The sequence below is a fragment of the Rhinatrema bivittatum genome, chromosome 6, assembly GCF_901001135.1.
Source record: "Rhinatrema bivittatum chromosome 6, aRhiBiv1.1, whole genome shotgun sequence".
Classification (NCBI taxonomy): Eukaryota; Metazoa; Chordata; class Amphibia; order Gymnophiona; family Rhinatrematidae; genus Rhinatrema; species Rhinatrema bivittatum.
Genome location: NC_042620.1, coordinates 330,244,489 through 330,267,537, shown reverse-complemented (window position 1 = coordinate 330,267,537; position 23,049 = coordinate 330,244,489). Strand labels below are relative to the sequence as shown.

Below are 23,049 nucleotides of genomic sequence, written 5' to 3'. Positions count from 1 at the left end.
CTAACAGCGCTCATCACGTGTAAATGCATATAGATGAGGCTATTAGCTATTACCCCCGATACAAAAAAATCACCGGGTGCCCAATGCACAGGTTTTAACATGGAAAACTTAATGCCAGCGTTGTCTTTATGTTCTCCGAGCCATCTGAAACCCCCCACCTGACAAAGCTACAAAAAAAGCCCAAAAGACTGCTTTCCTGTGGTTCCTCCTACTTAGTATGATCCAGTAGTTTTTAAACTTACATCTCCTCCACAGCAGAAGTAAACTTACGCGGCACTAGACCTGGCCGAGCCCCCGGGCACATAAGGATTTGCATGCACCTCTCTCAGCCCCGCCCTGGAACGCCCATGCCCCGCCCAGACTCCACCCAGACCACGCCCCTTTCTGAACCAGAGTGAGATGGGCGCACAGTGGGAGATAGGCACATATCTGGGCAGCTTTTAAAATACGGTGGACGTGCGCAAACGCAATTTGCATTCCCTAATTGCTGCGCTTGCCAGACTTTTAAAATCCACCTTTTCGATTATTGCACCAACATTATTTATTTTATTTATTGATTCAAAATTTATAAGCTGCTTATCAACATTTCTAGGCAGTTTTCATAAAAACACTCATAACACATATTTACATAAAAACATTAAACAATAAAACAAATATAACACAGGACTACCAAATCAAAAATTCAACATTTGTGAATTCTTCGTAGAATTGTCATATCCCCTTAATGAGCTTTTAGACTGAAACTCATTGACAGCCCGAAATGTCTCAGGTGTCCTGAACCCATGGCCACGCTATGTCATGGCCTATGGGACTGTGCCCCCATTCAGCAGTTTTGGATAAATTATGATAAATTTCAGATAGGGATACCATCTAAGGCATCCATATGCATTTTGGGGGTCATATCAGATTATGTCTCCGGCACCGAAAGTGAACTAAAGTTTCTGACTAAAGGGTTGTGTATAGTGAGGAGTTACCGCATATTCTGGCCAGATAGATTGTGGGAGATGCACCTACATTTTATTTTTGGTATGCAGAAATGTTAGACTTGTTATTATTGGATTATGAAACCTGGTGTCTGGGATGTGGGGGTAAGGGGGCAAAACATTTCCCTGGTATATGGGGCCCTTTCATTGCGCAATTACCCCAGATCTCCAAAATAGGTTCCCTGTATCTGATCGAACAACATCTATGTCAGTGTACCAATGATTGTTTTGTTTTATTTTGTACATTAGAAACGAGGCATTTACAGGATAATCCTCTGTACTTCAGTTTGTGTGGCGGGCTCTCTACATGCTGTGGGATTGGTGGATGGGGGGGAAGGGGCTTTTGGGGTAGAGAGGGTGGGATGTTAGTGTACATTGTAAAGGGTGAATTGTTTTTTGACATTTATGTACCGATATTTTTGTTGAATTTGAAAACTCAATAAAGACATCATGCAAAAAAACAAAACAAAACGGAGTGAGAAAAACGTAGGTCTTTACTTATGGCCCAGATATCTCATCTTTCCAGTTTACATACGAGCAGCCAATCTCCCTCAGTGTCTGAACTGCAGACGCTTGACGATGCCTCCCTGAATTATAAATTGGCCATTCCTCAGCAGTCTTTTTGCGAGGGAGGAAATAAAGCTGGGTGTTATCTTGCCAGACGTTTGAAGGCTTTTTATTCTCAGGGCTCTTTAGCTGAAATTAAAACTTTTCAGGGGAAGATAGTGTCCACTTCCTCTCATATCCAGGCGTGTGTTACCCAATTTTATGTGACTCTGTACAGCCAAGATGAGAATATTGTGGACCTCGAGATTGATGATTACATTCGTTCTGTATCACTGCCTGTGCTCTCTAGGAAAAAACAGGTTTTTCGGGATAACCCCGTTAGCACGCCTGAGCTTTGAAATGTGATTAAACAGCTGAAAATGGAAAACTGCCTTGGCCTAGAAGGATTTTCGAGTGGGTTTTATAAACAATACTCCCGTATGCTGGTATTTCCCTCGGACTGATTTCTTTAATTACATAAGGGAAGGGGGATCTTTATCTACTACAAGAATAACCGTTATAGCTAAGCCAGGCAGGGATCCAACACAGTGCAGATCTCATCGGCCAGTCTCACTGATCAACTTAGATCTGAAGGTAACTGCTTTTCTGTGCACCCTCCGACTTAATATCATGGTGATATTAAGTCGGAGGTCCCGAAGGGTAAAAAAAGTTAAAAAAAAAAAATTTGAAGTTGGCCCGCGGCTGTCGGGTCGAAAACCGGACGCTCAATTTTGCCGGCATCCGGTTTCCTAGCCCGTGGCTGTCAGCGGGCTCGAGAACCGATGTCGGCAAAATTGAGCGTCGGCTGTCAAACCCGCTGACAGCCGCCGCTCCGGGCCAAAAGGAGGCGCTAGGGGCGTGCTAGTGTCCCTAGCGCCTCCTTTTGCCTGTTTCTACCGCCAGGCCTCATTTAAATAGAGAATCGTGCGCACAGGAGAGCGGGCGCTCGCCTGCTCTCCCGCGGACTTTACTGTATCTGCCCGAATCACTGCATTGCAGATTTCCATCACAGCGCCCAGGCTGCCATCAAACGATGCACGGGCAGCCGAAAAGCAGATCTTCGTCTGAACCCCACGACGGCGTTACACTGATTTCACATAAAGCAGGAATACAGCACAGATAACTGAAAAGTGCAGTCAAAAAATGAGGAATGAGAAGGAGCAAAGGAGGGGGGAGCCAGAGTACAAGATGAACTTTTTAAAATTTTAAATCATGTAAAAATACAAGAAATAAAATATATTAGGACCAATATAAAGGGAAACTTAAGAATCAGACCAAAAGAGAATGCAACAAAGCAAAGAAACGTGGAAGTTGATATTTTAAGTTGTGTAGACGCTGGCATCGATCTTTCTTCTTTTTTATGTGTTTATCTGCTTATGTTTGCGAGCATCTACTGCCCAAAGCAAAGAAACGTGGAAGTTGATATTTTAAGTTGTGTAGACGCTGGCATCGATCTTTCTTCTTTTTTATGTGTTTATCTGCTTATGTTTGCGAGCATCTACTGCCCAGTCTGTGCTCTAATAACCATCATCACTCTGCATTTGAATTCTGACATGGCCAGTTACAGACTATTTCCTCTCTTAAAACATTAACATGTCTAAGGCTGGAGTCCCAAGCATCCACATGCATGTCCAGCTGCGACCGCGGTCAAGACCTCAGTGCGATTCACTTCCAAAGTTAGGGGTTTTAATTAGAAACTGGATAAACAGATCCGAGTCTCAGTTTTTTACTTCCTCAGGCAGGCAATGCACTTTTGGCTCTGTTCACAGTCTCCCCCCACGGTGAACTTCAAATGTCACAAGACACTCTGCAGCATTTCAGACCCACAGCAAACGCGCCTCTTAGCTCATGGAGTGACAATTCGACCACGGGGGACATGTCAAGGTTTTACTAGCTGAAGGGCAGCCTGCAGCCTGCCTCCGTCAGGGGGATGATGGTGCATCGTTGTCTTTCGACCTGTCAGCGTCCTCCTTCTGCCATGGGCTTCCAGCTTGATTGTAACCAGGCCTGGGATCTAGTGCCCTGAGCCTTCATGCACAGCTATCTGGGGTATATATTCGACCAATATAAGGATTATCCAAAGTAACTGCAGCGTATGAGTTTTCAAGATTTATATAGGTCCCATGCTTCGGAAATTATGAATAAAGAGAATTACAGTCTTTTTGTGAATTAAGTTTTTCTGCAGTTGGTTTTCAGTGCTCCATGACCGCAGGTTCACTGAGGGAATCCAGAAAGCGTTTAAACCATAAAACCCCAATTGACATTCGTGTAAAATGCCCAAAATATGGCACTGACCTTATGTGTGTCGCTTGTAAAGTCTGCTAATAACCGGATTTAAATTGGTGGATAGGATTTCTCTTGCCAAGCTAGAAACAGCTATAATATGGCAAGCATTGCTTATCACAAGCTACTTACCCCTACGGTTAAACAGAGGAGCAATATAATCTGAGAAACCTGCTGAATAATATGGCAGCATTAGGAAGAGCTAGGAGGTGGCTGGGGTGGTGAAGCTGGAATATCCGCAGAGAAAGGAAAGCATTCTGGGGCCCTATTACAGCAGAGGGACTGACCAAAAAGAGCAACATCGCTATTCGTGAGGTTCTTTCGTCATGGAGGGGGAGGAGGGAGGGGCAACCCCATCTATGACCCAGCCTCGGAGGGGGGGGGGGGTGCGCAATAGCCCCTGAACCCCACTCCCTTCCGGCACTGCGAGCCCTTTCGGGTCTTGTGGGTCGGCTCCGCTAAACGGGATCGGCACATCCAGCCCCGTGACTTTTCAAGCTGCTCAATGTGCCGACGTACAGGAAGAGGTGGTGTATGCGCCAGCTGGAAGGCTTCTTCTGCCACCACACGTGCCGGGCGTCGCCAACCTCCGCACGGTCCCGGAAGAATTTCCAGCAGGGCTTTCTTTTCTCTAGTTTTGCTCTAGTCCTCGTCTTTTTTCTTCCCATCTTCCTCACTCTACTCCATCATATTCTCTTTCCTACCTCTCTCCCTGTCTCTCTCCCTTTATTCCCTCCCTTTCTTTCCCATCCCCAATTTACTCTCCTAGAAAATTAAACAAAACCCCAACAACATGAGAACGGCACGCACAGTTCATTCTTTTTAAAAGACAAAGTCCGTGAAATAAAACAGAAAAGCGTATCCAATTTACAGAACGGCTCCGTGTCGATTTGATACCTGCCAGCAATTGTTCTCCTTGTTGGGAGATTTCTAGCTCTCGGCACTTTTTTTTTTTTAAATGTATTTTTTTTTATTTCCTCTGAGTGCTGCTCTAGGACCAGACGAGAAGCCAAGGCACAGAAGAGTCCGAATAAGTGGCTGCTAAGCAGGAGCGCACGCGGGGCAAGGTAAAAGGCCAGAAAGTGGTTAAGAATCCGGAAGCAGGGGCCACACAATAAAAAAACGAGGAAAGCTGAGCAGAGAGAGATAAGAGGTGACCCGGGGCTCCCCTCCCTCATATCCAAGGTGGCACTTGATGACGCTGAATAAAGTGGCCACAGTTCCCCCCCAGCATGGTTACAGGAACCCTGCAGCAGTCAAACATACAGGACAGGGTCTGGCAGGCCACAGAGAGAGACGTCAGGTCAAGACCAAGATGATGCTTTACCTCTAATGACACAAAGGGCGTGTCCTGAATTTGCAAAGAGATCTGCTCTCCGTCCACAGTGAACTTCCTCGAATATAAGGCTCCTGGTAAACAATAAAGCACATAATTAAAGATAGTAAAGGGGCATCAACAGAAAGACAGAAAGCTAAATTACCAAAACCAGCCAGTGCTGGGTCCGGGGGCTGGCAATCCTGAACTCTTCACCTATATTATTTGTATCTGTCAATCCGTCATCCCTGTGCCAGTCTATTTAGTGTACCAGTGTGTACTCTCTCCGTGGTATCTACCTGGGCACAGGGCCTATTTTTTGGGCAGAATCACCCTGTCCTGGGTGGAATAGCTCACAGGCAGATATTCCGCGCCTGCACTGAAAAGGGCACAGGGTCACAATTTACACTTGGAGCAGCCAGCAAAACGTGGTTTTGTTTTAAATTAAGCAGTACAGTCCTAAAAGGGAGCAGGAACTTCAGAGTTCCTGCTCCCTTTTAGGACTGGACTCCTCCATTAAGGAGAGAGAGCTTGATGCAAGTCTAATAAGGGGGAAACGCTCTTATGTCAAGTATTATAGCATTTCTATAGGAAGGGATGTGCCGGGACTTTTTTAAATTTCTTTTTTAAATGTCGTGTCTCTTTCTTTCATTGACCTTGGGTAATTTTTCTGCCACCCCTGCCCAGCTGGCCGGGACCCTCCTCGCCGTTGGTAGGCCAGGGGCCGTCACTATAGCAAGCAGCCATCCCTCCTCCCCTCCCTGGGCTTCAGGGCACCACATGCTGGGATTCCTACGCAGAAGGCTCCCTACACTGGCGGTTCCTATAAATAGAATAATTAATATTTTATTAATCGGAGCGCCATCACTGTGAGCATCCTCACACAGGAATGCAATGTCTTTCTGAAAGAGCCTAAAATTTCTGATCATTCATTGTTAGTTTTTCAGTCGTATAGACCGAGAGATTTCCCCAAGGTCACGCACAGTCAGCGGCAAAAGAAACAGCAACGCTGACGGCTGAATCCTGAGCTCGAGAGTAATTGCACTTTTGGATTTACACAGATGGCCTAACGTAGTCTAGAGCAGATCTATACATTTTGTTAGATAAATAAATAAATAAATAGCCTCTTTTATCCCCATAGGATCCCAATGTGCTTTGCAGCTCAATAGTTCAGAAGCATCGATGCAGCTTCTCTTGGGGGTGGCAGGGCCTGACTGCACATTTCTGGCACCCGGCCTTGCTGCTCTTACTGCCCAGCTGCAGTCGGATAATCCAAGACACAGTGAGACAACAGCACTTGACCACAGTCAAACGGGGGGGGGGGGGCAATTTTGAGCACATTGGGCAGTTGCAAAATACCCGCATGGTTTCTCTTTGAAATTTAGCACATGGGAAAAGGCCTCCCCCCACCACACCCCTCCCTAATACTTTGCACCTGCAGTTTCTGCAGGCGAGGGTGGGGGGGGGGGGGAAGAATGGCGCGTGGGCACCTGGAAACGGCATGCGTGGGTGCTGTTTACCTTCCACGCTGAAACGTATCCCGGGAACGCCTCCTCACAATCCAACCGGAAGTTATGCGCACCCTGGAAGCTGGGCTGAGGAGGGCGATGTTCAGACAGGGCAAGTGACCCGGGTATTCGGGCACTTACTCAGGTCGGTGGCTTTTAGAGGCTTTTAGAGAAGAAGAGAGAGCTTGACCTTCCCAGGACTTCTCACGCTTGGCAGTTCAAGGACAAAATTACTAGGCCGAGCCTGGACGAATGTAATACGATCTACATTAAAAACAGACTCCGGGGATTTCCTGTCTCTTCACAGTGACTGTAATTAAAAGAGTTGGTTTCCAAGAATGAGTGAGGAAGGAGGGGGAACACAGACAGGAAAATTAATGGCGGCTTTGCTCCTTTCTCAGGGCAGGGTCTGTTTTCAGGACAGAGCTTCTCCTTCCCTTACAAAGTGCTGGAAATAATCTCAGTCTTGGGGAAACATTGATAATACGGAGGAAAGGCAACAGAACAAAGTTCACTCTGACAGGGGCCAGGCTTTGAGACGGTACTAAAATGATTAACTAAAAAAATAAATCAGTCTTAGCTGTAAGGTTCAGTGAACCGGAAAGATGTAAGGCTGCTAGCACTGAGAACTGACGTCTTCCATGCAACAAGAGAAGAGATGCAGCATGGGCAATAGCAGTGCAGATTCCACCCACCCATCAGACCGGTCTAGACAAATGGGTTATGCTCCTCTCCCAGCAGATGAAGACAGACATCAACTGGTTTGCTGATGTCAACATATATATATATAGGGTTCCCGTGCTGACATCAGCTTACCTGTATTCTCTGCCTCCAGCAGATAGTAAGTTAGCATACCCATCCTTCTGGAGTCAGGACTTGGCCTGGCAAAAAGAGGAAATTGGTGAATATTTGGTTGGACTTCTGGGGCAACAAACCTGAGGGTCTGATCCTCCCTCAGTCGAGTCGACTTAGAGCAGAGGATTTCCAGGAAGACATCAGACAATACTCCTAGACTGAGGCCGTCTCTGGTGCTGTCCTTTTTTTTTCTTCTCTGCCTTTTCGAAAGCTTTGCCCCATTCCCCCTCCGTCCTCTGGCCATCTGCTCTGTGGTAGATTCACCTACTAATAACCCCACCTGCCACCCCAGCTGGGCAGGGGTGGCAGAAGCAGCAGAAGGGACTGAGAAGCTGGCTGCAGCAGGAGATACAGCCTGGGCCAGTTCTGGGTCCTGGCTCCCATTCCAGCTACTTCTGCGAGGGCAGTGAGTGGTTTGAGGAAGAGGGGAGAGCCACGTCGGTACCAGCTGAGAAGCAGAGCGGCCTTTGTAGTGTGTGCGGCCTGTGCTACACTGGATCTGAAGCCAATGGCCATGGACGCTCTTGCTTAGTGAAAAGAGGGGGAGCTGAAGTTCGAGGCCCAACCGTGCCTGAGTGGCAGGCCACAGTGGTCGTAGAGGAGGGTGTTTCCCACTGGTGCAGTTTTGGCCACGGCGGGAACGGTAAGTCATCTTGGAGCAGTGTTGCTCCACAGAAAGTGTGGAAATGGTGCCACTTATCTAACTCCCTGCTACCTCGGGAGAGGAGCAGGATCCTAGGCTAATTCTAATCCAGGATCAGCTGTGGGACCTTTAGGCTCTGTCTCGCTGACTTCTTCATCCTCCACCTCCTCCTTTTTCCCCCTCCCACAGATTTGTTTTAGTTTTGTACCAGGCAGCCTGCTCAAAGCAAGGTGCTGGTGTGGGAGCTTCTCTTAGGTCTCCCCAGGAGCAGGGAGCACAAAAGCAGTGAGAGAGCTCTCCCAGAGGTAGCAGATCAGGAGTTGGAGGAAAAAAAGATCCTCTCAGTCCAGAATATCAGTGATGTCCCTGAAGGAGGGATTAACAGGGGGATCTGGGGGAGAATCTGGAGGAGGGAGAGATTTCTTCAAGAGAAAATGAAGAATCGTCAGCGATTCGCCTATTTAAGAAAAGCGGAGTTGCCTTTGGTATAATGGACGACAAAGTTACAGAGGAATCTTATTAGGATGGGCATGAGAGAGCCTGCGAGATCCTTTCTACTTTATCAGGTGATCAAAGGGTTGGTTGCTGCAGAATGGGAGTCTCTGGATACAAACCCGAGAGTCGGAAAAGTGATGAGTAGAATTTACCTAAGAGAGGAGAAGCTGACGACTTCACAAGTGGAAACGCTGGTGTGTGCGGTCACTAGGAAAACCATTATAACTTGTGAAAGGAGCTACAACACTGAAGAATGCTCAGGACAGCAAATTCACGTTCCTGCTTAAGCAATCCTTCAAGGTTTCTAGTTTGGCTCTGCAATGCAGAAATCTGTAGGGGCTACATGGCAAGAGCGTGCCTGCATTGGACTCAGAATGGGGATACCAGGGGCTGCTGGTATGGGCCCGGAGGAGGTGGCACAGCCTTCCTGGTGGATGCCTCTTATGATCTGGTCCCTGTGGCATGTGACCATGGTGGTGTCTGCTTGCCATTTGCTCTGGCTGAGGAATTGGGCACAGCTTCCAAGGCACATCTTGGCAAGCTCCCATTTAAAGAAAAACTCCTTTTTGGGGGGAAGATCTGAAGAAGACAATCAAGGACTTAAGAGAGTCTAAGTTGCCCAAGCTCCTGGAACATAAACCTAAATATCTTTCCTCTGCATTTCCAGCTAGGACTCACTAGAGAACCTAAATATTATCAACCTGAGAAAACTTTTGAGCCTCAGCAAAACAGATCATTTTGCAGGTTCCAGCCCTTTCTTGCTTCTGGATAGAAACTCTAAGGTCTGTCCTGATGGCGGTGGGGCAGGGAAAATTTTTTTAACATCCCTAGATTACATGGAAGACCATCTTCTTATTCTATTAGGAAGGACAATCAAAGGTTTCTGCACTTTGCAGTCCTGGGCATTTCTGTTTGGCTTGGCTATGACTCAGAATCTTCTCGAAGGTGATGGTCGTGCTCAAGAAACCAAAAATGGGACCTTCCCTGCTGAGTTATCCAGCTAAATGCTGTTGAATTATGGACCTCGTAGAGTCCCATGGAAGCCAGTTGGTCCTTCAGCTATCTAGTGATGAGAGCCAGAAGAAAGATCTCACAGGAGTCTGCCTGGGTTGTTGAAGGATAGGTCGCCCAAATCTTCTCAGACAATGCAACAGCAGTGGCGAACGTGAATCACCAGAGTCGAACCAGGAGTTCTCGGGTGGCAAAGGAAATGAGTCTTCTCATTCTCTGGGCAGAGGGAGCACTTACGGGTGCTTTACGCAGCTCAGATAGCAGGAGTGGAGGATAGCTCTATGGACAAAAAGTCCTCACACCCCCCGGATCCAGGAGAGTGGGAACTTTTAAAGAGGATTTCTCCCTGATTGTGGCCAAGCGGAGAGGAATGTCAAGACAGGTTTCTCAGCTGCATGAGAGAGGATGGTTCGGAGGTTGTGGGTGCATTAATGCAACCATGGCCTGCGCATGGTCTCCTGCACATCTTCCCTCCACGGGCTCTCGGTGGCCACGTCCTGTAGAAGATAATCGGAGTTTGGATATGTCACAGACTTTTAAATACCCGAAAGGAATCGATAATGCAGAAGAATCAAAACTTTTTCCAATGGAAAAGAAGCTGTAGAACCAGGGGTCTCAACATGAAACTCCAAGAGGGTAGGAACATCAGGAAATATTTTTTTCACAGAAATGGTGCTGCCTTCCCAGAAGAGGTGGTAAAGACAAGAATGGAAAAGGATTCAAGAGGGCATGTGATAAACATAGAGGACCCTAGAGGATGGAAATGAGGAATTAAGATAACTGTGGTTACTTTTGATGTAATCTTTCTGCATGGAGCGGCAGTTACAACCCTAAACATCTGCTGGGCAGACTGGATGGACCATTTTGGAAATTGTAGACCTGTAAGCCTGACATTAATACCAGGTAAGATGGTGGAGAAAACTATCAAGAACAGAATCGTTGAGCACATAAAAAGAAATGATATAATTAGGAATAGCCAGCAGAGATTTCGGGAAGGTCAATCATGTCTCACAAGTCTCTTAAAATTCTTTGAAATTGTAACTTAAGCACATGAAAGCTGTTAAACCGGTCAAAACTGTATTTGGGGTTTAAAAAAATCATTTGACAAAGTACTACATAAGCGATTGCTCCTGTAAGTGATAGATGATGGGATAGGTGGCCCATACATTCATGGGTCAGTAACTGGTTAAAGGGAGGGAGACAATGAATGGGATTGCATGGCCAGGTCACATACTGGAGGAGTCAAGGGTTGGTTCTAGGCCTGGTACTATTCAATTTGTTTATAAATGATCTAGAAGTGTGACTGCAATATTAGCAGATGATACCAAACTTATGCAGGTACAATACAAGCGGACTGTATAAAAATGCAGGAGGATGCAGAAATGAGAAATGGAATTTAATATAGACAACTGCAAAGTGATGCACAGTGGGAGAAAAAAAATGCAGACTACACGTACACAGTGCTGGTGTCCACTCTGGAAAGCTGCTGTCAAGAGAGGGAACCTGGAATTCCTGTGACCCACATGCTTAAACCATCAGTACAGTGTGCGGCAACAGCAAAAAAAAAAAAAAGCCAACTATATGTTAGGAATAATTTTGAAAAGTGTTGATGACAAATCCGAAGACATTATCCTGCCTCTGTATAGAACTCTGGTGTGATCACACCTGGAGCACTGCGTACAGTTCTGGTTGTTCCATCTCAGAAAGATTGTGAAGAGCTTGAGAAGGTACAAAGAAGGCCAACCAGAATAGCAAGAGGATTGGGACATCTCTCATATAAAAAAAAAAAAGGCTAAAACACTGAGGGCTTCTTTTTAGCTTGGAAAAAATAATATCGAGGGGGGTATACGACAGAGGTCTATGAGATACTGAATGGACAAGAACAAACCACAAGCAAGCAGTTGTGCTGTCCAAAAATACTAGGACCAGAGGGCGTTCAATGAAACCGGACACTAGCAGTTCCAAGCTGAACAGAAGAAAGTATTTCTTTGGTCAGTGGGGCAATTAACATACTCTGTGGAATCTGCTGCCATGAAATGTAGTCAGAGCAAGCGGCAGGGCAGGGTTGAAGAGTGGTCTAGATGCATTTCTGGAAAACAAGGACGTAAACAGATATTAGAGATTGGGTGGAGGCCAAGAGGCTTCACACTTTTATAGATCTATAGGGATGAGACAGGTAGCTGGGCGAGATGGAATATTGGTCTGACCCAGCTTGACCATGCTTTTCTTATGTTAATTGCCCCAGAATTAAAAAAAAACAAAAACCTCTGCCACAGGAAACCAGGCGTTCATATAGGAAGAGGCGGGGCACTCTGCTTTAAATCCAGGGAGACCAAATGCTGATCACTCTCTTGTGAGGGAAGTTTATTTATCACAGACATTTGCCACCTGTTGCAAGTGTTCATGGTGTTTGTCCCAAGTGAAATACAGATTAGGGGGAGGAGGCAGGTGGCCTACCAGAAACAGGGAAGAGACATGCCAAGGTTATTCCAGAGAGAAGGACCAATGGTCAGAGACAAGAGAAATGCAGAAAGGCAGAGCAGACCGAGAGAGAGAGAGAGAGAGAGAGAGAGAGAGAGAGATACCAACAGGTGCAGCAAATAGGAGTGAGTCCAGCATGGGCAATAGATACCAAATCATAGAAACTTAATGGAGCGATTTATCACCGCTCTGCTCTGCTGCAGCGATTGCTCTGCATGAATCAATACAAACTGCCCAGTATTTTCAGAGGTCAGAATGCTAGAGCAATGCCTGCACCGCAGTTTCATGCTAGCTTCCCCTTCTCGGCGACTCCGTACTTCTTCTGATGAAGAGACTCGCAACTGTACCTAACTTGTACCTTGACATGTAGTTAGATTTAATAGACTGGGATTTATTTTTTCGCGGCACTGACAGCATGTGAATACACGGATACAGTAAACACTGAACGGCATTCACACAGGGATAAAAGAGCCCCCGTTGCTGAAGTGGAAAGAGAGAGAGCGCAGGGACGGCTGCAGGAATGGAGAGAGCTGGGAGATCACAAAGGTGAAAGAGAGGTTTCCAGAGATGACTATAAATCTTCCCTAGAAAAATACTTAAACCAGTGAGAGAGAATATCAGACAAGGCTTCAGTCTGAAGCACCATAAGAGACAGATTTAACCATTAGTAATTAGCAGTACCCAAGCATGACAGGAAGGGTAGGCAGGTGTAAGATGTTATCTCACAAACCTCTGCTTTACAGGGATATTTTGGGCAGATCAAGGCTTCCAAAATTTGTCCTGATGACCCCACAGCCATACGAAATGCACATTTACTGATTCTCTAGTGTATGCAAATTATCTCCTGGATAATTTGTCAAATCATGAGTTAATCCTGAGAAATTGCAAGCTGACCTCGCTAGACTTTATTTATTTATTTATCTATCTCTTTTCTATACCGACATTCATGATACAGATCATATCATATCGGTTCACAAGGAACAAGGGGGTTATAACATTAACAGTGAAGAAGAAGCAAAAGTTACAATAAAACGAGGTCGTGGGAACTTGGGAGCTGAAGTAGCCAGAGGCAGAAGATAAACGTAGTAAATTTAACAAGAATATACAGGAAGTGCCCTGTATAAGTGGCACTTATATACGAACCGTGAACCAGCTAAGAAAGTGAAGCAGTGATAATAAGGGGGTTTAGCAGGAGGGAAGGGGGGGAGTGGGCTGGTTTAAGGGAATGCTTGTTGAAACAGCCAGGTCTTGAGTTTTTTCCTAAATGTCAACAGGCAGGGTTCCTGTCTGAGATCTGGCGGAATGGCGTTCCAGATGGCAGGTCCCACTGTCGATAAGGCCCGATCTCTGGTGGCTGTACGATGGGTGGATTTGGTTGTGGGGGCATGCAGGGTTCCTTTGTAAGCTTCTCTGATGGGTCTTGTAGAAGTGTGGAGTCTAAACGGTATCTGAAGGTCGAGAGGGAGCCGATTGTGAATGGTTTTGTGGATGATGGTGAGGGACTTGCGTCGGATTCTAAAACTTATTGGGAGCCAGTGCAGGTTCCTGAGGATGGGCGCGATGTGATCTCCTCGGTTGGTAGGGGCATAGGTTGACTGCTGAAGAAACCCAAAATGGGACCTTCCCTGGGCCCCTCCTATGCCCCCGGATAAAGGTGTCAGGACCAGGGACCACCCCTGCCCTCACGTACCCCTTCTGTGGGGGTCCTGGATAGTAAAAAGGGCCGGATGGATGCCAACTCGCCTCCTGTCCCTCTGACGTCCCTTACAAATGAAACTGGTTGGCAACCCACCTGCACAGTTTACTAACCAGAACCCCCGAAGTGAGGCAGGGGGTGGTTCTTAGCCCGAGCTCCCTTTTTCAAAGGGAGGGGGGTTAGAAGGCCCAGCCTGGCAACTTTTTTTTTTTTTTGCAGGGGGGGGGGGGGGAGATTTGAGGAGCTCAGAGTCTTCCCCAGGCCTCAGAACCTTTTTTTTGGGGGGGAGGAAGCCTCAGGTTGGGCCTGGATCAGCCTCACGTTGGGATGGGCCCAGCGAGGCCCTGGGGAAGCCTTGGGTTAGCAGTGGATGCCGACCCTCCCTCACATGTCAACACTTCCCATTTTCCCCAATGCAAAACAAAAAATGGGGTGATTCGTGGTTGATGGTGCAGCTCACACCTCTTTCCTAAGCTGGTGGTGCTCGTGCAGTCCTATGCATTATAGGCGGCCTGCCCCTGAGACTGGGGGACTGGGCATCTCTAGGGCAGGTGAAATTTTATGTGGTCGAGGTCTACATGATGCATATTAGGGAAAAATAATCCAAATCATAAGGTTCTACATTGGGCGGCACAACCCAGTAAAAGGACCTTGGAATCAGCGGTGGATTCCCGATGACGACCGGCCCGGGGATTCCCCGCCCAGGCCGGCCCAGGAGCTACCACGTGACGAGTGCGACCGGCCCACCGGGGGGATGCCCGATAACCCCATAGGCCAATCTGCCCCTACTTGGAACCATTGTGGACAATACTTTGAAATCCTTGGCCCAGTGCATGCCAAGCAGTCAAGAAAAAGCAAATAGAAAGTGTGGTGTCATTAGGAAGGGAATGGAAAATAAAACAGAGGCTATCATAATGCTTCTGTATCAATTCATGGTGCAACCATACTTTGAGTACTGTGTGCAGTTCTGGTCGCCCCAGCTTAAAAAAGACACAGTGGAACTAGAAAAGGTACAGAGAAGGGCGACCAAAATGATAAAGGGGATGGAACAGCTCCCCTATGAGGAAAGACTAAAGAGGTTAGGGCTGCTCAGCTTGGAGAAGAGACGGCTGAAGGGGGATATGAAAAACGTCTATAAAATCTTGAGTGGGTTGGAATGGGTAAACAGGGAATGGTTAATTACCCTTTCCAACAGTACTAGGACTAGTGGACTCTCCATAAAGCTAATAGGTAGGACATTTAAAACAAAATGGAGAAAGTATTTTTTTTCCCCTTCTCACACACTTAAATGGTGGAATTTGCTGCCAAAGGAGGTGGTGAAAGCAGTTAATGTAGCTGGGTTTAAAAAGGGTTTAGATAAGGACCTGTTCACGAACCATTGTTGGCCAGGTAGACTTGGGGAAGGCCCTGCTTATCTCAGTTGTGAGGAAGGAGGACTGGACGTGGTCTCTGCTGGGTCCTTGTGACCTGGACTGACCACCGTGGGAGGCGGGATGCTGGGGTTGCTGGACCTTTGGTTTGAGCTGGCGCGGCAGGTCTTATGTTCTTACAATGCTCACTGTGGATATTCTGAAAATCCGACTGGCAATGGCATCACTGGGAGTTGTGAGAAGCCCTGTTCTAGACAGCAGACAGACAGACAGAGTGCATAAAGTTTCTATTTGCACGGCCCACGAGCAGGGGGAAGAGAATACTTTTATCACTCACAGGTGGCGAATCCCCCCAGATTAATTCTGTTAGCCACGTTCCTCCCCTCGGCCCTGACCAGGAAGGGAAAAAAACCCCCAACATCTTTATCTGCTGGGGACTCCTCCTGTATCAGGTAACCAAGCAGACTTAGAAACATAGAAACATAGAAATGACGGCAGAAGAAGACCAAACGGCCCATCCAGTCTGCCCAGCAAGCTTCCCTCATTTTTTCTCTCATACTTATCTGTTTCTCTTAGCTCTTGATTCTATTTCCCTTCCACCCCCACCATTAATGTAGAGAGCGGTGATGGAGCTGCATCCAAGTGAAATATCTATCTTGATTAGTTAGAGGTAGTAGGGGTAGTAACCGCCGCAATAACCAAGCTACACCCATGCTTATTTGTTTTTACCCAGATTATGTTATACAGCCCTTATTGGTTGTTTATCTTCTCCCCTGCCGTTGAAGCAGGGAGCTATGCTGGATATGCGTGAAGTATCAGTTTTTTTCTTCTCCCCTGCCGTTGAAGCAGAGAACCATGCTGGATATGCATCGAAAGTGAAGTATCAGGCACATTTGGTTTGGGGTAGTAACCGCCGTAACAAGCCAGCTACTCCCCGCTTTGTGAGGGGCGTTAGCAGCATGGGGTGATCTATTTTCTGTTTGGGTACTTGCCAGGTACTTCCTACCCGGATTGGCCACTGTTGGAAACAGGACTCTGAGCTTGAGCAGTCCGACCCGGGACAGCAATTTCTTATGTGTCTGCCACCTACTTTTATAAAGAAATATTAAATGCACTCCTAATGTAACTGCTCCAGGCTGTTCGGTGTGTGCGGTACTAAATTGCTCTTAACTTATCAATCTTCTCCGTCTTCCAGAGACGTGCCTCAAGTTAAAAACGCAGACATACATCACTTCCTCGAAGTTCAGTGAATGCTTCCTGGAAGTTTCCTGAATAATTACCCAAGCAAAGCGCTTTAGGCAATGGCCACCGAACCTGGAGTAATCAGTAGCAATAAAGTCACGTGTAGTCTTTCCATTTTTGGGTGCAATTCTTTTTAAATCTTTTTGGGCCCAGCAGATTCCTCCTGCTGTTTTGGACCTGCAGCTCCGCCAGAATCAGGATTGGGATCTGGCACCACGAGCCTTCACTTACAACTACCCAAGGGAAATTTCCCCCTTCCAGCGCCAATCCTCACGGGGGTGGGGGTCATGCCCCAGCCTCCCTTCCAGAGCCCTATCATTATGCACCCTTCATCCAGCCACCAGGCGTCACTGTTGAGCAAAGGTCAAGATTTCCCTCCCCACCTCAGGGGTACGAAGGCTGCCCCTGTGGCATCCCCCAGCCCCAAGGGACCCAGGGAAGAGGAGAGCTGATCCGGAAATCCGAATGGCTTCATTTTTGGATGCGGGGATTAAACCTCTGTGCCTTGCCTGACCTGATGGGACCGCATTAGCAGGTAGTGCAAAGTGTGAAGCTGTAAACGGCAGTTAGGAGGAAGGCCTTACCAGCGTTTGTCTCATAGTCGCCAATGAATCTTTTTGTGAGGAATCGTACAATCAGCGCTGCAAAACAAGGGGAAAAAAACCAACAATACATTTGTTTCCTTTCTGCAGAAATAAAAGTCTCTTCCTGATTTCCCTGCTTTCACATCTGAGGAAGCTTCTGTCAAGCCCATCACAGAAGCCACATTGTGAGAGGCTTTTACTGGACCAACATAAGAAACATTAGCCAAAAATATTACCCGTGAGCTTTCATTCCTTCTTCCCTAAAAACTCTTGTGCAGCAGCATCTTTTGACCCATTACACGTCAAAGCCTGCAAGCTTTTCAGCGAGACCCGTGTGGTTATGGGAACTCTGCACCACTCCTGTGCGCCACTCCTGCGCTCTCCTGTGCGCGCGATTCAGTATTCAAAGTAGGCTCGGCGGTAAAAAGAGGCGCTAGGGACACTAGCGCGTCCCTAGCGCCTCTTTTTGGACAGGAGCGGCGGCTGTCAGCGGGTTTGACAGCCGACGCTCAATTTTGCCGGCGTCGGTTCTCGAGCCCGCTGACAGCCACAGGTTCAGAAACCGGAAGACGGCAAAATTGAGCGTCCGGTTTTCGGCACAACAGCCGCGGGCCGACTTCAAATGTTTTTTTTTTTTTTTAACTTTTTATAACTTTCGGGACCTCCGACTTAATATCGCCATGATATTAAGTCGGAGGGTGCACAGAAAAGCAGTTTTTACTGCTTTTCTGTGCACTTTCCTGGTGCCCGGAGAAATTAGCGCTTGGCTGCACATTTTCCTTTCTGAATCGCGCGGGAATACCTAATAGGGCCATCAACATGCATTTGCATGTTGTGGGCGCTATTAGGTTCATGGGGGTTGGACGCGCGTTTTCGACCCCTTACTGAATAAGGGATAACGCTAGCGCGTCGAAAATGTGCGTCCAAGCGCGGTTAACAGTGCGCTCCGCCGGAGTGCACTGTACTGTATCGGCCCGTTGGTGTGGAGACAGACATGCAGTTAAGGGTACACATTATGAACTCTCATGAGATTTGAACTGCCTTTTCAAATTTGTTGAATGTTTCTTATGCTGTGCACATAAAAAGGTGTCAGATTGACAGCGCTGTAAACCGAAGCCCCTTGCTTGGTCACAAAATAGCCTCAGCATAGGCAGCAGTGCAAGCTCCTTCCCCACCACATACACAGAACAGGCAAGAAAGCAAAGATAGTGCAGTGCAAGCTTCCACCCACCCAGCCACCGCTCCTCCCCACAGAACAGCACTAAATGGTCAGTTTTCCCAGTGCAGCAGGACAGAGAGTGGCAGGCCCCAGGGATCTGTCCTTGGACCAATATTCCACTTATTCATTAATGATCTAGCAAAGGGAGTGATAAGTGAGGTGAGCACATTTGTAGATGACACAAAAATATTCAAAGCACTTATAACACAAACAGACTGTGAGAACCTGCGGAAAGACCTTGTGAAATGGGAGAACCGGGCATTTCAATGACAAATGAAGTTTTTTTTATTTTAAACCGTTTATATTTCTGCCCTACCTGGACAAGTACTTCAGGGCGGATTACAATTTAAAACACAAAAAAACCCCAAAACATTTCTGACACACATAACAAAGAAGAACATAAATCATAAATCATAATATCTCTTCTGTCTTTCGCTCCGGCTGCCTTAGTCCCCAAGTTCATCTCACCTTGTTTATTGTAACTTTGCTTTTTGTTAAATGGTTTTTTAAGTTATACCCCTTCGTTCCGTGTAAACCGATATGATATGATCTTGTTCATGAATGTCGGTATAGAAAAGAGTTAAATAAATAAAAATAAAAAATGTATTTATTTATTTAAAAGCTTTTACATACCGTCATTAAGTTATTTACCATCATAACGGTTTACAATAGGGCACATATATCAAGGAGAATATAGATCATACTTTAAATCGAGGGTGCTATTATTATCCGGTAACAATACGATATTAAGTATAGTATGGTTTATGACGTAGAATTTACTAAACTAAAATTGATAACCCTGAAATGAGTAAAACTAAAATACAGGTCTGTTTCAACCTCCAAAGGCTTGGATAGAATAAAATGCTTTAAGCGGCTTCCTAAAAGCCCAGTAATCAGCGATCTCATGAATAGCAATGGATATAGCATTCCACAAGACTGGTCCAGGCTGACATCAAATGAGCTTCAGCAGGAGAAGGAACTACTAGCAACGTCTTATCTCTGGACCTCAGTACACGAACAGGGCTATGGGACAACAAATATTGAGGTCCCTTACATAAGAACATAAGAAATTGCCATACTGGGTCAGACCAAGGGTCCATCAAGCCCAGCATCCTGTTTCCAACAGTGGCCATAAGAACCTGGCAAGTACCCTTATCCCTGAGAGCCTTGTAGACAAGGGTGACCACCTTGAAATTGGCCCCTGTACATCAAGGGTAGCCAGCGAAGCTCAACTAATTGTGTGGTGATGTGCTGCTGCTGCGTCCGTCGGTGCTAGACGGCTTCGCCCCATTTGCCTCATCTTGTTCACGGCTCCTCCCGCTTCCCTTGGGAAAATGGCTGCTGCCGCTTCTACAAACCGACCTCTCCGGCGTCCCCGGAACGGCTATGGTGCTGCCTCCCGCCATGCTCCTCCCAAGGGCCTACTAGGGTGCGCGTGCGCATGCCACCCACATCTTTATTCCAGCATTGGCGCGAACCTCGGGGGCATTCCCCTCTACTGACGTCACGCCATCCGGGTATTAAGCCTGTACTTTGTTGCTAGCTCATTGAGTTAGCAAAGGATTGGTTTCGGCCGGTCTAAGCTACTCTGACGCTTCCGTGCTGCCGCTGGAAGCTTTCTCCTTGCCCTTCGGGGTAACTGCTAACCTGGGTACCCGCTCCTCAGGGCCCTCTGCTTTATTTCAGGTGCCTTACAGGGATCAGGTACTCGCTCCTCGAGGGCCTGCTCTCCCTCCTCGGTGCTGCTACCTAACTTCTTCAACCTGGTGGAATCGCATACCAACAGCTACCATCTACTGAGTAATCTAACTCTCAGTCTATCTCATCCACAGTACTGCCTTGCTGGGAAACCTACACCAGAATCTCCCTATACCTACGGGGTGATAAGGGTCCCCTCTGCCGAGGGTCCTGAGACTGCTCCATCCAGACCGCCTCACTACTGCCACCTCCGGTGGTACACTTCAAGCTGTTTAATAAAAGAGCTAAACTCTGTGTTTGTGCGTCTGTGTTTAGCCCAGTACTGTGGCGCCTCACAGGGCTCCTCCCCATGGGTGTAGTCATCTGCCACAGTACCCGAGAACCCACCCAAACACCGCTTAGCCATAACAGCTGCTTGCAAGGCTTTCCCTGCAATTAACCTGGTGGCAGCATTTTACAACATCTGAAGGGAATGGAGGTGATGTTTTGGTAGGTCAACAGAGAGTGCAGTCCAATAATCCACTGCACTCAGTACAATGGCCTGTATGACTATTTGAAAGTCAGCAACAAAAATAATGTATTTCAGGCTAGGTAATACCCTCGGTTAATAAAATGTGCACTTTAAAAACTGCTTGAGTTGCAATTTCAGGGAAAGCTGGGTATCTAATGTGATAACTGTGTCCTGGACTTCTGCAAACTGATGCACACAGGGAAAAAAATAAACCTAATCTTACATACACAATGCTGGGTTTTGGATTAGCATTAACTACCCAGGGAAAGGATCTTGTGGTCATTGTGGACAGTGCGTTAAAATCCTCAGCACAGTGTGAGGCGGTGGTCAAAAAAGCAAACAAAATGTTAGTAATTATTCAGAAAATAAAAAAAGAGAGCATCTTAATGATGCTGTGTAGGTCTATGGTTTGAATACATCTTGAGTATTGTGTGCAGTTCTGGTCTCCCCGTCTCAAAAAAAACAAAAGAAACGGAACTAGAAAACTAGAAAAGGCAGAGGAGAAGAATGATAAAGGGGATGGAACGGATCCCTTCGGAAGAAAAGCTGAACAGGTTAGGACTCTTCATCTTGGAGAAGAGATGATTGAGAGGGGATGGGCCGGCTTTATAAAACCGTGTGTGGGGTGGAACAGGTAAATAGGGAACAGTATACCAGCACCAGAGGAAATTCCTTTAACAGCAGTAGATTTAAAACAAATTGGACAAAGTATTTTTTCACTCAATGCACAAACAGGCTATGGAATCGGTTGCCATAAGATGTGGTCTCGGCAAGCAGCACCGCTGGGTTTATGGAGGGAAAAATCCATAAACAGTTATTAGCCAGGTGACTCTGGAGCATCAAGAAACTGGATTTACATTTTGGGATGGGCCACTGTGGGAGACTGGACGCTGGGCGCCGAAGGACCTTTGGTCTGACCCAGCAATGGCTCTTCCTATGTTCGCAAGCGGCAGCAACAGAATAAGCACTGACCGGCCAGCAGGCCTCAGCCCAGCTCTGCGGATGCCAACTCCAGTTTGCTTTCTGTGCCCGTGCAATCTGCGGCCTCTTTGCTGAGACCGCTGCCAATTAGTGCCTACTTCTGATGGTGGATTTTCCTGCTGAAGGCCCCTGGCCCACCGAGGCCTGGACTTTTGAGACAGGAGTGACTTTCAATCGCTGCAGCCCCGAGCTGCGATTGAACCGTTGATCTCCGGTTCCCTTGCGCTATCCAGTCTCCTACACGGTCTTTTCTCATGCAATGAATAGGCTGTGCTGCCTATGGTCTATTTGCTGTCAAAGCAGTAAAGCACTTAGCAGTGGTAAGAGACCTTTCCACACACAACTGCAGTGACAGCACATCCTTTCTATCAACTCCCTGCCAGCTGCCTCCTCCATATTCCAATATGCACTGGGACGTGGGACGCTGACTTCCTTGTATGTAGGGCTGTTTCGAAAGATGGACCCGATATTGAAATATACTGCTTTGAAATTGGGTGTATATATATATATATATATATATATATATATATATATATATATATAGTTTGGGATGCTGAAAAAATATGCTCAAAAATAGAGTGTTTTATATTCAGCGTCCCAAACTTTTCCTTTTTAGGAAAAATAATTGCTGTGGTAATGTCATTTCAAGTGGCAGCTTTTCCTCAAAAGCTCTATTTTAAAGAATGAATTTCTGTAATTCCTTTTATAGGAACTTTCCACTCATACAACTGCAATTGGTCCTGATGGCGTTTTAATAAGGGAAGTTCACTCTACTAGACTTTAAGAGAGTAGATTTCCATGGTCCGCGTAGGACTGAAGTACCCACGGACTTTAGCCTGAATTTTCAAAGCCCACAGGTTTACCCCCTGGCTCAGGACCCGATGCAAAATGTGTGAGTGTAGATTTCCACACATACTTAAAAAAAAGTGTACCCATAAAATACTTTCCCTGGCCCAATGCTGCTCCCTGAAGGTGCCTCTTTCTAGTGCACGAAAAAGGACGCGTGAAATCGCTCCTCCACCTGCTTTTACATGCATCACCCCCCTTTCCCCGCGGGCAGTTTTCAGAAGCTTATTTTACACACACAAAACTGGGTTTTATGCACGCAAACAGCTTTTGACAATTCCCCCCCCCCCCCCCCCCCCCAACGTCTGTGCTAAGGTCAGTGATGCTCCATCCAGAGAGCGCCCTGCAGCGGAAGCAGAGCGGCGTCCCTGCCGGGAGGAGCTGCTGCTGCTGCTGCACTGTTCAGCATCTCCTGGGCCGGCGTCCTGCCTTCGGTGGGAGATTCTGTCCTCGTCGGCCCGTTCAGCCGAGGTATCCCAGTCTCCAGAGAAAAAAAAGAAAAAGAGTAGCAGATCTCCGCGCAAGTTGCCAGCTCATGTACTAACCGCAGTCATAGCTGTGAGCCAGCCTAGCCTGCCAGGAGTGCCCGGTTATGACTGGGAGAACATGAGTAGGCTTGGGACTTAACTAGGAAGGGACTTGCTCCCTCCTGGAAGCACAGAGATGCCTTTTGCTGTTTAAGAAAGATAATAAACAATGGATTACATTGATATAACAATCCAGAGAAAATGTGAACCCCATGGACGAGGACAGCGAGCACTCTCGGTGCTTCATGGACCCGT

At 47.0% G+C, this 23,049-nt stretch overlaps 1 protein-coding gene across 1 annotated transcript in view; it reads right to left on the bottom strand.

Annotated features, from left to right (window-relative positions):
• The window catches only part of LOC115094536 (ras-like protein family member 11A-like), a 42,577-nt gene that overhangs the window by 18,913 nt on the left and 615 nt on the right, over nucleotides 1-23,049 (bottom strand). The window contains exons 2-3 of the mRNA XM_029607686.1: nucleotides 17,013-17,069; nucleotides 5,140-5,222 (exon numbers count right to left, since the gene is read on the bottom strand). Of these exons, the coding sequence (XP_029463546.1) occupies nucleotides 5,140-5,222; nucleotides 17,013-17,069 (140 nt within the window). The remainder of the gene's footprint in view (nucleotides 1-5,139; nucleotides 5,223-17,012; nucleotides 17,070-23,049) is intronic.